We start from the raw sequence: 17797 nt of genomic DNA on the forward strand, positions 1-17797 counted from the left end.
CCACCACGTGGGACAGTGCAGAGGGACAGCTGCCATTAAGTGCTTCCAGGGGCAGAGAGAAGCTGGGTGCTAGAATCATCCCACCCATCCCTCACCCGGGGGTACAGCAGTCGGGCTGGGGGTGGGGAGGGAGGAAAGGGAGATCTCCAGGAAGAGAGGTATACATGGGAGGCGGGGGAGGATCCTATACCAAGATGGTTTTCTCTAAGTCAGTCTCTTCACTCTGAGCAAGGAGGCGCGGCTCAAGCCTATAAACCCAAGTCTGCACACCGGGGGCATTTTCTGCTTGTTCAAGTTGGCCTCGAGGGCTGGCCACGGGCCCAGGTCTGAGGACCCAAAGGGCTCTGCAGAGGGGCTTGTGACTGGGGGCGATGGGTGCGTGAAGATGGCACCATCAAGAAGGGAGAGTCCCCAGAGCTGGGAGACTCCTCTAGCCCAAGCCCAGACTGCGTGGCCCGCGGCGGCAGCGCGGCCAGAATTCCCGGCGCCCGGCTGACTGCGTTACCCAGCTCGGTCTTCGCGTTGGGCCGCAGACACCGCCTCAGCTCGAGCCCGCTGTTTCCTAGCTTCTGAGTGGCTGGGGGGCCGGGATTAACCTTTCACCTCCGCACTTCGTCCAATCACAGGGCGGCTTTCATGCGGCCGCGGGGCGAGCAAGCGACGGGGCGCGGAGCGGTGGCGCGACGCCGGTGGGATTCTCCAAGTCGCTGTGCGCCGTCGCCGCGGGCCGAGCGCGGGCTGCGGGCGAGCAGGGCGCTGCGCAGTCTCCGCAGGCGCGGGCGGGAGGGGTCGGGGCGCGGCGCGGTGAGGCGCGGGCTGCTCCGGGCCCAGGTGAATGGAGTAACCTGACAGCGGGAACGAGGCGACGGCGAGCGGCAGGAAATGGCGGCGGCGGCGGCGGCGCCGGGCGGCACCGGGAGGCCTGGGCTGTGACGCGCGCGCCGGAGCGGGGTCCGATGGTTCTGGAAGGCCCGCGGCGCCCAGTGCTGCAGGTGAGGCGGGCTCCCCCTGGGCCGCTTTGTGTCCGGGCCCCGGGGACTGAAATGCCCGGCCCGCCTCTTGCGCGCGGCCCGCGCGGGCGCCGGGAGCAGGCCGCGACGCCGAGCTCGGCCGGGTGACGGTCCACGCGGACCTCGGGCACCCCGGGACTTGGAGCCGGGGCCTCTCCGCACCCCCTTCCTGAGAGGAGCGGGCTTTGACAGGTCCTGTTTGGCGTTCGAAGCCCGAGCGAAGACCGGAGGTGCACACGCGGGCCGGCGTCCCCGGGATCGCTACCCGGGCCTGCCGAATGGCGCGGGACCCGTGAACACCTCAGAGGACCAGGAGGGGGACAAGGCCTCGGACGAGGTGACGGCTGGAGTCCTGGGAAGGATTGTTGTGTGGTTATTGGCAGGTGACCAGGGCTGGCCCCAGGGGGCGGTTGGCCGAGGCCATCTTTTCTGCCCCTCCCCTCTCAGGTCGCTGTGCCTGGACCCTGCGAAGGGGCTTTCATTGGACAGGTTGATGTGCGTTTCAAGCTAGCCCATCAGGTTGGTGTGGATTGCCTAGCAGAGCTGAGCTGCCCTTGTGACTTTGCCTGCAGGACAGCGCCAGTGTCCTGAAGATTTGCTTAAACGAATGATTGGGGAGTCTTTGATCTCTAGTCCTTGCTTTTGTGGGGAGAGTTGTAGGAACTTAACGGTTAAGTTACCAATATATGATGGCGTAGGTATTATGATAATCACATGTGGGAAACCTTCATCTGATAAAAGAGAGTTGCTTGGGAGCTCGCCCTGCCTGACTTTCTGAATCTTTGCAGTCCTGATTGGGAAATAGGAAACCTGCTGTAAAATGCGTTCACTAAGTTGGAAATTCATTGGTATAAACATTAAACTTTCCAAGTAAAATTTCCATTGTAACCATGAGCTCAAAAATGTATTAAAAGGTGAAGGCTTGGGCAGTAGTTTTGATATTACTGATATCTTTGGAAGCTGAGTTCTGGAATGATCTATTTTGCCAAGTATCTTTCAGGCTACCCGTGGCACATGTCGTGTGTAATAAAAGTGCACATGCTCATGAATGGAGAGTGTATTTTATTAGAACGGTCGGCACCAAAGTTGCTTTTATTATGATCAGTGTAGTAGCCTAAGTTTATGAATGACTCTAGAAGATGGCTTGTTTGGTTTCAGTTGCGTGATAAAAGACCTTGCAACTATTTTAGTGAGGGTTGTCTTTGCTTCCCATGCTGAACACTCCGTTATGACAGCATTTCTGGGTAGGAATTGTAGAACTAGGCTCTCTTCCTATTGTTGAGCTTTCTTGTCTTAGTTGTAGAAAATATTTGGATGTAGCCTATTTCTGTCTTTCTTGACCTCTCCTGCCTCATTCAGTCTCTCCAGTAGTGGGGTGACAGGCATGAACTGCCAGGCTTGGCTCTCTTGGTTCTGATTGGATAGCGATTTTGTGGCTGTGTTTAATTAGTAGTATTTAGGTATAGTTCTGCTTTCTAGGGAGGGTAACTTTCATAGCATTGCATTATATCATTGCCATAGCTTACTCTTTGCCGCTGTCTGATGATGTGACATCTGTGGCCTTCATGTCAATGCATGCATCAGTTTCCTTAGACTGGTAGTCTGTCGTATGTACAGATTGTCCCTTGACCAGACACTTTTTAGCTTTAGGATGTGTGAAAATGCACAGTTACAGTAGAAACTATTCTTTACATTTTGAATTTTTGATTCTTTTTCCTGTCCCAGTCAGACATGTGATCCTGAAGGGTAACCAATGATCCCTTACATTATGCTTTGTTGCTAAGTTAGAAAGTTTGATCTGCTTTCCAAGGTTTGTATTTTCAACTTAGAAGTGGGTTTCTAGGGCCATCGACGGAGGAGGAGCACCTGCATATGTCCCTTTCTGCTTATCCAGCCATCTGTGGGTGGATGGTAGCCTTTTGACTGAGAGGAGTTGGTGTTGTAAATGTGGATATGAATGGCTCCGCTTGAGACCTGCTGTCATCCCTTTTTTTGGGCATATACCCCAAAGTGGTCAGTTTGTTTGCTGATCATTAGATCAAAACACTAGGCTCAGGTTTCTTCCAGACTCTTAATTTCCTACAAATAGTTCCTCTGTGTCAATAAAGGACTAGAGCTTTCTCCAAGTCCAAGGGTTACTGATTTTTAGAATCTTGGTTCTTATCACAGTAAGGCAAACAGGGATTCTTATCACAGAATTTGTTCAGTGGATCAGCAGGCTGTTATGCCCTGATGGAGCCAGAGGAAGGGGCTGCTAAAGTTTCTGTGTACCTTGTACAAATAGAAAGTTGGAGCCTGGTGATTATTTTGTTTACCTTAGGCTCTGCTGTTCGGGCATTCAAGAGTTTAGCTCATCCTGAAAGCCAACAGATATGTGTGTGTTGTGCTGGCTTTTATTTACAGGCTTCTTTGTAATATTTTCAAAGTAGGCTATACTCTTTGGAGGTAGCAGTATTTTGGTAACATTCTACCTCTTTAGTCTGCTGTTGGACCTTTTAACCATTGTTTCCTGATTCTTTGATGATTACCAACATTTCTGCTAAAGACACTCTAGTTTTAAAGAATTCTGTGCATAGATGAGCGTTAGTGTAATAATTATGTTCCTTGAGAAAGGATGTAGGACGTCCTTGTGTTAATAAAAAGGTGTTTTAGAGAACTATGAAAATAATAGTGCAGGTGTAGAATAGTTCATGGATGGGAGAATTAGGTGAAGAGCTTCAAATAAGGATAATTCACAGCTTACATGTAACTAAAGTGCTTTTACATTTTTTGTTTTAATTTGCCAAAGTGAAAGAGGAACTAGGGCTAATTATAATTGCCATCGATTAATGAAGGAAGTGTACCAGTTAACAAGGATAAGCAGACTTTTCTCTTTTATAAACAGGGATTGTTTGCATTCTTCTGCAAAATAATATTGTCAGTGTATGGAGTCAGTGTTGACCCTTATAGGTGATAAACATTTCCCTCATGCCCTTATAAAGAAACTTAGTCAAAAGCATAAGGGAGTCGGGTGATGGTGGTGCATGCCTTTAATTATAGCAGGCGGGAGGCAGAGGCAGGCGGATCTCTGTGAGTTCGAGGCCAGCCTGGTATACAAGAGCTAGTTCCAGGACAGGATCCAAAGCAACACAGAGAAACCCTGTCTTGAAAAACAAAAACAAACAAACAAAAAGCATAAGGGAGAGTCAGAAAGCATTGGTAAGATGGTATGTTTGTTTCCGGTGATGTCATCTACACTGGAGTTCAAGTGTCCTTTGTAGCATGCAGACTTTGGTGACAGATAACAGTTAATTGAGGAATGCATCCTTTGGGGCCTCGGAGACAGTCAGGACTTTGCAGACTGGTGTTTTTTGCTGGCTTTCAGGAGCCTGTGTTGGGTGAAAAAGTAGGATTGCTTGTGTGGTGGTTTGGACCTGTTAAATAAAAGAGCATGGAGAGAAAGGTGCATATCTGAAGTGTAGCTAGAGAAATGGGAAATTTTGGCCATGTAAGAAAGCCTTTACTTACTGACTTTCCATTTTTCTAAAATGGCTGATTAAGGGTTGGTGCTCCTGATACTCACCTACCTGCTACGAGTCAGTGACTAAGATGCCCGGCCACCTTTTAGGCATGGAGCTTCAGTTTGACTACTTGCTGAGCCTTGGTCACCTAGACCCAGAAGCCATATAGTAACATGAGCTGTTCGTAGCTATGTTGAGGTTCCTAGACTGACAAGGGGAAGCACTGCATTTGTTGTCATGGCCACACACAGCACTTGTGTAAAGGAGTACTTGCTTCTGCTGAGTAAGTAGATCAGTTTATCTTTATAAAAGTTTTGAAGGTTTTAGAAACTAACAGTGCTGTGGGGAGGAATACTGCTGGCATTGTAAGGCTTTTGAAAAAGACCTTGACTCCTCTGATAGTGGACAGATCATGCCTTTGGATTCTTCTTTGCTTCTGTCTCGGAAAACAAAATTAAAAAAAAGAAAAAATTCTCTTAGGGATTATAAAAGATTATGCCATGACTCCCATGTTACTAATATTGAAATACATATCCAGTTTTTTGTTTGTTTGTTTGTTTGTGTGTGTGTGTGTGTGTGTATGTGTGTTTCGAGACAGGGTTTCTCTGTGGCTTTGGAGCCTGTCTTGGAACTAGCTCTTGTAGACCAGGCTGGCCTTAAACTCACAGAGATACACCTGCCTCTGCCTCCCAAATGCTGGGATTAAAGGTGTGTGCCACCAGCGCACTGCCGTATCCAGTTTTATAATGGAAATAGTCCGAAAAAGAGGGCTTGTGCACAGCATTTTCATAGATGATTTTCTTTTCTTTTTTGTGTACTTATGTATTTATGTGCGTATATAATTATCAGTAATAGTCAAAGAAAAAGTTTCAATTTGAGTAGGAGTAGGGAGCATGGGAGGAATTGGAGGGAAGAGAATGACAAGTGTGTGTGTGTATATATGTATGCATATTTTCTTTTTCCCCTTTTATTGAAAATGGATTTTTCCCTCACATAATATATTTTGACTACTATTTCCCCTCCCTCTACTTTTCCGAGTTCCTTTTGATCTTCCCTCCCATCCAGACTGAGCCCTTTTGTCTCTCATTATAGAACAAACAGGTTTCTAAGGGATAATAATAAAACATAACATAATAAGCTAAAACAAAAACTAACAATTTGGAATAGGACAAAACAAAAGGAAAAGAGCCCAGGAGGGCTGGAGAGATGGCTCAGTGGTTAAGAGTATTGCCTACTCTTCCAAAGGTCCTGAGTTCAATTCCCAGCAACCACATGGTGGCTCACAACCATCAGTAATGAGGTCTGGATGCCCTCTTCTGGCCTGCAGGCATACACACAGACAGAATATTGTATGCATAATAAATATATAAATGAAAAAAAAAGAGCCCAGGAGAAAGTACAAGAAAGGACACTGAGACCCACTTGTTCACACTTAGGAATTCCATAAAAAAACAAAAAAACAAAAAAAACCCCATTGAACTGGGATCTGTAGGGTAACAAGAGAGAATAAAATAAAAAAATTAAAAGGTAAACTTTTTTTTTTTTTTTAAAGTCCTGGCACATTATGAGACAAGGAACTTTCAAAGATACCCTGAGTTCATTTTGTGTTGGCTATCTGTTTCTGGATATGCAGCCTCCCTAAAGACTAGTTTGTTCTCCCCTAAGACTCCCTTGGAAAAAAGTGGCTGTCTTTTGCAAGTGGTTATCTGTTGGAGATAGCTTCTGGGTTTGGGATGGTGGCGTGCGTCTACTTCAGCTTTCAGACCCCATCTGGTGCAGACCTGTGAAGGCCCTGTGCATGCTGCCTCAGTCTCTGTGAGTTCATATGATTTAGAAGGCCTTGCTTCCTTGGTGTCCTCCTGATGGAGGAAGGTCATTGGTTAATTAATAAAGAAACTGCTTGGCCTCATAGGTTAGAACATAGGTGGGTGGAGTAAACAGAACAGAATGCTGGGAGGAAGAGGAAGTGATCTCAGATGCAGGGCAGCTCCTCTCAGAGCCAGACGCGATGCAGCCAGCCACCAGGTCAGACATGCTGAATCTTTCCCTGTAAGCGCACCTAGTGGTGCTACACAGATTATTAGAAATGGGCTAAATTAATACGTGAGAATTAGCCTAGAAGAGGCTAGATATAATGGGCCAGGCAGTGTTTAAAAGAATACGGTTTGTGTGTTATTTGGGGCATAAGCTAGCCAGGTGGCCAGGAACCGGGCGGGAATGCTGCCCGCTGCTCCTTCAACATCCTCCGTCCCCCCTGGTTCTTATACTCTTGCCTTTTCTTCCAAAGGATTCCCTGAGCCCTGAGGGGAGGGATTTGAGGGAAACATTTTGTTTAAGGCTGAGTGTTCCAAGGTCTCTCTTCTACTCTTTGCTTATTGTCTGGGTCTCTATATTTGTTTCCATCTGCTTCAGGAAGGAAGCTTTTCTAATGATGGATGAGCAAGGCAGTGATCTATAAGTATAGCAGAACGTCATTAAGAGTCATTTATTGATATGCTCTTTTAGTAGAACAGTAGTATTTGGTTTTATATTTTGTCCCTGGCTTATCTAGTCTCAGGTTCTTGGTTACCCAAGCAATGTTTGGGTATGGGAGTAGCTCGTGGAGTAGCCCTTATATCAAATCAGACATTAATTGGTTACTCCCACAAGCTTCTTGTAACTATTGTATCAACATATTTTGCAGGGATGTACCATTTGTATATCAAAGGGTTTGTTTACATTTCTCCTTTGATAGCACACAGAGAACCTTCCTGACCCAAAGATGCTAGCATGTTAACACATAGGGGTGAGAGCTCTGTATAGGCACCAGCTTGACTTCTCCATGTTCAGTGAGTTGTGTAGTAGTCTTTAGCAACAGGGCCTTGCTGCATGGACAGTTTTCTACAGGGCTCATCTGCACTGGTTAGCTAGTTCTGTGACAGCCTCAAATGCCCTTCCTCACCTGTTATGTATGAATAAGTGTGTTACCCTGAGATAGTACTTTAAGCTGGCACAAGCTTTTCTATGTGTTGTTAGACCTGATGTAGACTAGTCGTTCTTTGACTTTGACACCTCTGGTTTGATGGAATATATGACTCATCTCCCCAAATATGCATCTATATCCATAATTTTATATAAAATGAGATGCAGGCAAGCCCATCCTTTTATAGACATTTGAGTTAGGCTATGGCTACTCATAAACAAGTACTGGGCTAATACAGGGACAAAATTATGGATAGCCTCAGGACAGATATGTTTGAAACTTAACTGATAGTAGAAACTTAAGACATGATTTAAAAACCTATGGTCAGCCGGACAGTGGTATCTCACGCCTTTAATCCCAGCACTTGGGAGGCAGAGGCAGGTAAATCTCTGTGAATTCCTAGCTAGCCTGGTCTACAGAGCTAGTTCCAAGACAGTTAAGGCCACACAGAGAAACCTTGTCTCCAAACAAAACAAAACACTAACAAATAAAGAAATACCATGGCCAAGCTGAGCTGACAGCAGCACATACCTGAAATTCCAGCCCTTGGGAGGCAGTAGAATCCTGAACTCAAAGCCAGCCTGGGGCTATATAGTGAGATTCTCCCTCTGAACACCAAGGCTCACGTTCTGTTATAGTTGTTTTATAGAAGTTCGCTTTACTTCTATAACTTGGTTTGTCATTAAGGGCAAGTCAGCCTGTACTGCCATGTTTTGTTTTTGTTTTTCTCATAATGATCAAGTATACTAGATCCTTCAGGTACCTTACAATCAGTAATCTCTTAAACACCCCATAATATATGTACTTCTCCATTTCAGTCTGAGTCATTTACATTAAAAATAAGATCTGGGTAGATATTTTTGCCAAACTTTACAACTGGTGACTGAAAACATGGGGATGATGGAACCAAGACTTTCTGAGCAGAGCGTGCAGGATGGAGGCTTTGAGAGTAAGGCTTGAACACTAGAGAAAGCCTTGGGTGGGGTGGCAGCATCTTAGAAACAGTTCTGTCTCCTCTAGTGCAGCTTGGTGTTGCTGACAGAATCTGACAGACTCCTAGCTTTGCTGCACTCTAGTATAGCAAACAATGCACAGTGCATTGAGAAGCCTGTCCATGGTCATGCTCATACTTTATGACACCTGCCACTGTGTTGATGCTGCCCATTTCTTAGGATAGTTTACTGTAAAACTGAATATTAAGAAGGGATTAAAAATCTCAAATTCTAAATCTTTATGTGTGCTTGTTACATATAATAAAGTCAGCTAAGGTCAGGCTAATCATAATTGTGAGAATGTTAAGAACAAGACAGTTTCTGGTGATAGAAGTGATGGGAACCTAAAATGTGTATGCAGTGTGGAGCAGAGTTGGTGTTGCTGTTCTCCGAGCAGACTGGGGCTTCCTAACACTTTGACTCTTGAGGGTAATTTTTTTATTAAGATAGGCTTTAGCTTCTAGCCTCTCTCCATTTGGATGCCTAAAGCTTTGCTAAACTGGTTTCCTTTGGTGGTTATTAGAAGTTTCAATTGTATCTGGTAGACATTTTTTCTCTTTATATAATTTATATTTTTTATATCTTTATACATTTATAATATGTTATATTCCGAGGATTCCTGGAGGCAGTATTGCCATTTTGGATTGAGGTAGAGATAAGAGCCAGTGGCTGACAGTTTTGCTTTTCTGAGCTCCAGGCATGCTTCCATCTATTAAAATACAAATGAAATAGCATTACAGGTATTGTGTACATTCATTTCAGGATTGTGCATTTTACGTAGTTGTCCTGTTTCTTCTCTTAGTCTGGAAGGTTCTCAGCTTTTTCCTGATACTGACAGTTTTGTGAAATGAATATCAGATTTGATTTTGTTTCCTGGTAGTTGGATTCAGGCCTTGTACTTTGGGTAGGAAAGCTTCATGAGTTACATGTCATTATCCCACTGTCTTCAAGGATAGACCTAGATCACCTTGTATTAACATAGAAGAGAATTTCGAGTGGTTAGCAGTTACTTAAGGCAGATGAGAATGACTGTAGTTGGATGATGTCACCTTAATTACTGTGTAGATTGACACTCTGTAGCTCTGACAGTTCCATTCTAGTCATTCCATGGGCTTGGCGTGTCAAGGATGGAGGTGTTAACCTTTGAAATAATTCAGGTTTAAAGCTTGTGGGAATATAAGATATCTAAACTGAGTTTTGTATTTTAACTACAAAAAGCTGCTTTATCTTATAGATGTGAATTGAAGGTTAGAGTAAGAAAGTTGGGGCTTTATGTGCGTGTGTTTTAAAAAGACAAGATCTCTTTGTGTCCTCATGCTGGCCTTGAACATGGAGTCCTCCTGCCCCAGCCTTTCCAGTGCTGCTTGCTGAGCCTTTGGATCAGCTGTTTGGAAGAGCTGTAGTTTATTCTCAGAATTAAAAAGTGATAGTGGATTATGAATATTGTTTTCCTGCATTTCAGACGTAATTTGGAATTTACAATAAGTTAATAGGTGAACAAATTAAGTCATGGACAGGGGTAGCTAATAGTAAGTGAAGATGAGATTCTTTTTCTTTTCAGAGATCTTGAGTGTAGCACGAATTCTAATTGCTCTTACTAAATAAAACTCGGAGTCAGATATTAGGAGGTAAAAACCGAAGGATCGGAGAAGCAGTGCAGCCAGTCACTAGAGAGACCTTTTTTTACCCCTACCAATGCTCAGACCAAAGATCCTTTCCTCAGACTGTCTCCTCAGACTGCACAGCCCTCCTGTTTCCTCTGCCTTACAGTCCTCTCTCCACCTCCTCAGTTCTGGGATTAAAGGCGTGGGATCCCAAGTGCTGGGGTCACTTTTGTGTGAGCTGTTTCTCTTTTAGACAGATTCAACCTTGTGCAGCCTAGAGTGGCCTTGAACTCACAAAGATCCCTCTGCCTCTATCTCCCAAGTCAATGGGACTGGCAATTACAAACAATGCTGCTATGAACATAGTTGAGCATATACTTTTGTTGTATGTTTGGGCATCTCTTGGGTATATTCCCAATAGTGGTATTGCTGGGTCAAGAGGTAGGTTGAACCCGACTTTCCTGAGAAACCGCCACACTGCTTTCCAAAGTGGTTGCACAAGTTTGCATTCCCACCAGCAATGGATGAGAGTGCCCCTTTCTCCACAACCTCTCCAGCAGAGGCTATCATTGGTGTTTTTGATTTTAGCCATTCTGACCGGTGTAAGATGGTATCTTTTTTTTTTTTTTTTTTTAAATATTTATTTATTTATTATGTATACAATATTCTGTCTGTGTGTATGTCTGCAGGTCAGAAGAGGGCACCAGACCTCATTACAGATGGTTGTGAGCCACCATGTGGTTGCTGGGAATTGAACTCAGGACCTTTGGAAGAGCAGGCAATGCTCTTAACCACTGAGCCATCTCTCCAGCCCCCGTAAGATGGTATCTTAATGTTGTCTTGATTTGCATTTCCCTGATTGCTAAGGAAGTTGAGCATGATCTTAAGTGACTTTTGGCCATTTGAACTTCTTCTGTTGAAAAGTCTCTGTTCAGCTCAGTGCCCCATTTTATAATTGGATTGATTAACCTTTTACGGTCTAATTTCTTGAGTTCTTTGTATATTTTGGATATCAGACCTTTGTCAGTTGCGGGGTTGGTGAAGATCTTCTCCCAGTCAGTGGGTTGCCTTTCTGTCTTAGTGACAGTGTCCTTTGCTTTACAGAAGCTTCTCAGTCTCAGGAGGTCCCATTTATTCAATGATGTCCTTAGTGTTTGTGCTGCTGGGGTTATACGTAGGAAGTGTTCTCCTGTGCCCATGTGTTGTAGAGTACTTCCCACTTTCTCTTCTATCAGGTTCAGTGTGTTTGGACTGATATTGAGGTCTTTAATCCATTTGGACTTGAGTTTTGTGCATGGTGATATATATGGATCTATTTTCATTCTTCTACAGATTGACTTCCAGTTTTGCCAGCACAATTTGTTGAAGATGCTCTCTTTTTTCCATTGTATACTTTTAGCTCCTTTATCGAAAATCAGGTGTTCATAGGTTTGTGGGCTAAAGTCAGGGTCTTCTATTCTATTCCATTGGTCGACTTCTCTGTTTTTATGCCAGTACCAAGCCGTTTTCAGTACTGTAGCTCTGTAATAGAGTTTGAAGTCAGGGATGGTAATGCCTCCAGATGTGCCACCACTCCCTGGCCGCTTGCATTCTGATCTTCAGGCAAACTGTATTTGTTAAAACACAAACAAAATACCACTACGTTTCACCCCTTTTTCATCTAAAAAAAAAGGCTGTTCAATTAATATAAAAACAACTATATATAATAACTACAATAATGATATACAATACATACGAGCAATAAATACATAACAATGTCTAGTCTATTTGTATTTGATAAGTTCAGAGAAAATACTCCATTTGACAAGTTCAGAGAAAATACTCCATTATCTACCCTATCTTGGTGAGTCCAAAGTTTTGTACCTAATTTACTTTTTATTTTAACTTGTATACCAATTTAAAATTATCTTTTTGTGTCTCTCCACTTTATATACTTTACATTACTTTAGTGAATTTCTTTTTGAGTCTGGTAAATAAGTAAAAGTATAACTATAACTACACTTGAGCTTTTGGGAGGCATGGCAAGAACAGACCCTGATTGGATGGTTAGATAGCCCACTTGTGGGATTGCTGACAGCCTCTTAGACAAAGCTGGCATGAGCTGTGTGAATGGTGAGTGATAGGGAGTAGGGAGTGTGATTGATTGCCCGCATTGTGAGGAGGGCAGACAACTAGGTGCTGCGCAACTTTACTTTTGCCTGCCTGGAGCTTTGCTGTCTTTTCATATTTAATTAAACATCCACTGCATACAGTAGTCACTTAGATTTGCTTTGCAGGATTAACCCCTTTTTAACTATTCTCTCTCTCTCTTTGTCTCTATCTGTGCCCGTGTGTGTGTGTGTGTGTGTGTGTGGTGTGTGTGTGTGTGCGCGCGCGCACGCGAGCGCCCGCACATATTTATGCAGTTCTTCCTACGCATAGATATCTTTTTGGTGTGATAGATTGGTAGAAGATAGACATGGACCGGATAAAACCATAGCATTTGTTGCACAGTGTTGAAAGCAAGGTATGGAGAATCAAGTGCAAGCCTGAAACTTACCTTGAAAGCTTGTAGTGTTAAATATTTACCTCTCAAAACAAAACTGCAGAGTAGCTGTCATTAGGGCTATTGGAAAGATATGGTGGGTGTCTGTGTTCCTTCTGGGGCCACGTGTCATTTTCTGAGATGGATTCCAAAGAAGCAGACAGTTGGCTGGAGCATAGGGATACTTTCACATGGACAGTTTTGCTGTGTTGAACATGTTAAAAATGACATTTTACTTATGTTAAACTTCATTTGGGACAATATAATGAAAATCTAAGCAGAGCCAGGGCTGGTGGTCCACACCTGTTGGGAAGTGGATGCAGGAGGATCAGTTCAGGGTTATCCTTGGTTACATAGGGGCTTTGAGGCCAGCCTGTTCTACATAAAATCATGTATCAAATAAAGCAAACAAAACCAACACCACCACTACTATAATGATAACAACAAAGATCATTTATATTACAAATTTAGAAAAACTCCAGAACTCAAATTGTAGGGGAATTGCAAATGTAAACAAAGCCATCACGAGTGGCAGTAGTAGTCAGTCTTCAGCATTAAGTGATGTCTCCTCCTCTCCATCCCTTTCCTTTCTCTAGATTTAACAGCCACGCAGGCCTTAGTGGTAAACTAATTAAAAACTGCATTTTCACTTGACGTCATGACATACGCATTTTTGTCTCTGTTATAATCTGTCCTCCTTCTCAGTGGTTGTACTAGGTTGCCTCTTGAAAACCAAACCATAGTTTGCCAAAATATTTTCTCATTTGCTCTTGTTCTTAGACATGTAACTGAGGGATGGGCCATTAGGAATAGCAAAGGTGTAGCAGACCACACTCAGGTTTTTTTTTTGTTTGTTTGTTTTAATAATGACAGCTATGGCAAGTAAAAGTAGAAATGTCACCATCTGTCCTGTGCTCTTTTTAGCAGTCTAAAGAGAATGGTGTTTGAATTCTGGCACTCATCCAATTTTTTTCCTCCTTAATCTTTCAGTTTTTAGTTTGAGGTTTGTCTTACTATAATATAGATTCACTAAAAATAGTTGATACATCCTTTATTTCTTTATCTTACATACTATGGCTATTTTGGGTATTCCCTATTTTTTATTTTATATTTAAAAATTTTAAAACTTACCCATTTGATTGCCATTGTTTCTTTTTCTGTGTGTATGACTGTGGGCATGGGTGTGCAAGTGCAGACACCAAAAGATGATGTCCAGTGTCCTATTCTGTCAGTCTCTGCCTTGTCCCTTTGAAACAGGGTCTCTCAGTGAACCAGGAGCTCAGGAGCACACCTTGTCTTGACAAGCTGGTTGGCCAGTGAGTTCTAGTGAGCTGTCTGTCTCTGCTGCCTTTAGCTTGGTGCTTACATGTAGGCACGGCCACATCCAGCTCTTCTATGGTTGCTGGGGATCAGAATTCAGGTCCTCATGTAGGGCCAGCAAGGGTTCTTACCCAGGAGCCATCTCCCTGACCCCATTTAGTTTTTAATTTATTACTTTTTTTCTTTATTTTTATTTTATGTGTACTGTGTTTTATGTGCATATATGTCTGTGTACCACATGCATGCAGTGCCCATGGAGGTCAGAAAAGGCCATCAGAAACTGGAGTTACAAACAACTGTGAGCTGCCATGTGGTTGCTGGGAATTGAACCTGGGTCCTCTGGAAGAACAGCCAGTGCTGAGCCATCTGAGCTATCTCTCCAGCCCAGCCCACAAGGTCACTCACTGGACTGACCAGGAGCTTTCCGATTTGGTTAGAGAACTAGTAGGTACAAAACTGCTTAATTTTATTTCCTATTATGTACCATTTTCCTAATTTGTCTGATTTTCATCATCATGTTGATGATGACTGGGTAGTTGGGAATAGAGAGGAGGAAACTTTACTTCTACTCTCTTAGATTTGGTAGTTGGAGTCTTCAGATAATCTGACAAAGAGCAGAGTTTTAGGGGGAAAAAAATCTTAAAAATGGTGTTGATACTATTATTTTTAGGGCCGCCTGGTTTCTTTCTCTCTCACACATCCACTCCCACCCCCACCCCCACACAAAGTGAAACTCCAAAGAATGCTTTGGCCCCCAAATAAAAGCATTGCTTTCTACATTATTGGCAGTCAGTGTGCCTGCTGTGAAGATGGAGTGACTACATGCAAGCAAAACACAATACACATAAAATGAAAATAAAGAAGAAAAAAACTAAGCAATAAATAAAAAACTAAATGGGATCAGGCTCCTGGGTAAGAACCCTTACTGGCCCTGCATGAGGACCTGAGTTCTGATCCCTAGCAACCACAGAAGAGCTGGGTGTGCCCGTGTCTGCATGTAAGCGCCAAGCTAAAGAGAGCAGAGACAGAGAACTCATCAGAGCTCACTAGCCGGCCAGCCTGATTTATTTACAGTCATAGCTAAGTGTGATAAAGCGTGAAATAGCAGGAACGGAGGCTTGGGCCTTTAGGGCTGGAAAACTGTAGAAGGTGTCTAGAAGTATCTAGAAGGAACTAGTGAAAGCTAACGGTTGTTTGGTAAAGTTTGATTGTCCAGACTGTCATGGGGCCATCTCTGTCTGCTAGTTATAGGGCTTGAGTTCTTCCCTTTGGAACAGACTGGAGGGATTTATACCTTAGTTTTTGGTAGAAAGGGGAAAGAGAGACCTTTTCCTGAGTCTGGTTGCTTCTTAATGCCTTGAACTCAAAATAATCTTGGGGTCACAATGGCATGTTTAAAGGTGGTATATATTTATCTTTTTTTTTTTTTTTTTTTTTTAAGCCTCGACCTTTTATTAAAAAAGCCGCACATTTATTTCGCTTTCTGACTCTGCGCTTGTGCCTTCAACACTTTCACAACAATTTTCTGCTCCTCAATAAGGAAAGCCCGCTTGATCCTGTCACGGACACACTTGGCACACATGGAGCCACCATAGGCCCGGCTGACATGCTTCTTTGTCTTAGACAATCTCATGAGGACTTTCGGTCTCACAGCACGAACCCCTCGGAGTCGGCCCGGGCACACACCGCATGCTGATTTAGGTGCTTTTCCAACCTTCTTGGTGTAAAGGTAAACAATCCTGTTGCCAGGAGTTCGAGACAGCCTAGTTTTGTTGGAGGCTGTGTTGTAGGAGAGCCTACGACGGTATGTCAAACGCTGGACCATTCTGAGTGCCTCTAAGCACCGTCCCCGGAAGAGCTATATTTATCTTTTTTGTGAATTTGTGTTTTCTTGAGATTAATCTGGCTGAAAATACTATGTAAAATCTTGTGCTTTATGTTGCACACAAGGTTGTATTTTCTGTATTGAATCTTAATTATATTTTAAGTGTTTAAGAATTCTTTAAAAATTTAGGTTAAGAAGTATAGTTCCTGTGTTTGCTTTACCAAGTTTAAGATCTTATTTCATCCTAATACATGTTCTTGCTTTTTGGGCCAGGAAACAGTTTTCGAGGGATATTGGGGCTTGATATGAATACACTTTGACCTATCTGATGTGTCTCTTGCTGGATTTGGATACCAAAAAAAGAGAAAGACTACTTTCTACATCATTCACATTCATGGTGCCTGCTGGCTGACTCCATTAGTGTGAAGAGGCCAGAGCCTCTATTTGACATGGGCCTTCCAAGGACAGCTGAGACATGGTCCTGACTAACTTAGAAGAGGAAGGAAGGGATTTAGGAGGGGTTGTAACCAATACTGACCATTGGATGTGTGAGTTCCTTATTAATAGAGCAAGTGTTGGCCTACTTTAGTAGTTCCGTCTTATTTTTAAACTTTCTCTCTCTGTGCTGTTGAGGAACATGTTTTAGGGTTTCTCGAGTCCTTACGTTCCAAGAAATGAAATTTACTATTTGGCATGAATTGTTCTTGAGAATTGGACTGTGTTTAAAATGTTTTAAAGCCATGTTGGAGAAACAGAACAGAAATTCTCTGCACAGAGCTAGAAGAAAAAGGAAACAGTTTCATTATTGAGCAACATTAAAGTAGACTGGAGTGCATCAAGGCTAACTCTGAAGACAGGAAGAACGTTGATCTTTATGTACTTAAGTGGTGTCTATAAATCCAAACCCAGAAACTGGAAGAAAGGAGTCCTAAGAACTGATGCTGTGGTAGCTCAGAATCTGTAAGCAAGGCATGGGCAGTGGCGACTTCTATGAGCAAACTTCGTTTGTTACAAGGCAGACAGCATTTTTGTGTGTGTGTGGGAAACTTCTCTTGGAGTTGAGAACAGGTACTATATAACAGAACCTATGTGACCAATAGAAAAGGAAGAAGAGACTATATATACTAAGCCATACTACGATAAACAAGACTCTGGACTCTTGCTGTGTATGTCTTATGTCTGGCACAGTATAGCTGATAACTGTTTTAGGTCCTGAGGTCAATGACTGGCCACAGGTTGAAGACCTTTCTTTAGAGATGAACTTTCTAGTATTCTGGCTTGATGATATTTGGAGTCAGGTGACAAATTAGGCCTGCCTCTTCCCAGGAAACTAGTTGGTCTCTACCTTGTACTATTTCAGAAATGTCATTTAGGCTCTGGAGGTAACTTTCTGTAGTTAGGGAACTAGAGGCTTGAGTTTCTGCACACTGAAGGGGAAGGATAAGAGAATGCTGAAAAACAAAGGAAAAGGGGTTTCTTCTTATTTCAGCATTTTTTTTAAGGTGTAAATTCTCTTTACCCCATGCCAGGTGAAGGTGTAATTCTCTTTACCCCATGCCAGGTGATCATCTCAAGCTGTCACTTGGGCTCCCGAGCTGGTGCTGTTGTCTAGGCTCGCTTGCTGTAGGTGTTTGGATCCCAATAGCACCTCTGCTGCCGGGAACTTTTCAGGGTTAACAAGTTTGACTGAATGTCAATGCTGTAATGTTCATGCTGAGACCCCCTCTTGCTTACCAGGGGCTTTATGGAAGTTGTATATTAGGAGCTCAAGAGTAGGATGAGTGTGACATAAATCTATAAAGTTAGTAGTGACAGAATCTCTGAGATTCTGTTAGCTTACCTTGAAAATTCATACTAGGAATGGAAGAGCTGTCTGTCTCTAACTGCGCCCACTGCTGAGGTGGTTGCTAATGGGAGTTTTTGGTTTATTTTAAAACCTAGTATCATTTAGAGCTTATCTTAAAGACTTGTGAAACAGGATTTTGGAGATTTTGTAATATATTATCAACAATTAAAATTAGATAGCAACTTAACTTTTTATTATCAACATAAGTCACTAT

General features: G+C 43.1%; 2 protein-coding genes across 6 annotated transcripts in view; one reads left to right on the plus strand and one right to left on the minus strand.

Annotated features, from left to right (window-relative positions):
• Positions 1-695: 695 nt before the first annotated feature.
• Dicer1 (dicer 1, ribonuclease III) overlaps positions 696-17797 on the plus strand; it is a 69422-nt gene continuing 52320 nt past the window's right edge. For 2 of the 5 annotated variants that reach the window (XM_057783424.1, XM_057783423.1), the window contains exon 1: positions 771-992. The gene's annotated coding sequence lies outside the window, so the exon portion shown is untranslated. Of the gene's footprint in view, positions 993-17797 lie in introns of all 5 variants that reach the window. The other 3 variants (XM_057783427.1, XM_057783426.1, XM_057783422.1) reach the window with 3 other exon arrangements.
• Positions 15348-15762, minus strand: LOC130883163 (60S ribosomal protein L34). Its single transcript, XM_057783428.1, has one exon. It carries the CDS (start codon positions 15735-15737, stop codon positions 15384-15386), a length of 354 nt encoding a protein of 117 aa, XP_057639411.1. The 5' UTR covers positions 15738-15762; the 3' UTR covers positions 15348-15383.

Source organism: Chionomys nivalis, chromosome 10 (genome assembly GCF_950005125.1).
Source record: "Chionomys nivalis chromosome 10, mChiNiv1.1, whole genome shotgun sequence".
In the NCBI taxonomy this organism is placed as follows: Eukaryota; Metazoa; Chordata; class Mammalia; order Rodentia; family Cricetidae; genus Chionomys; species Chionomys nivalis.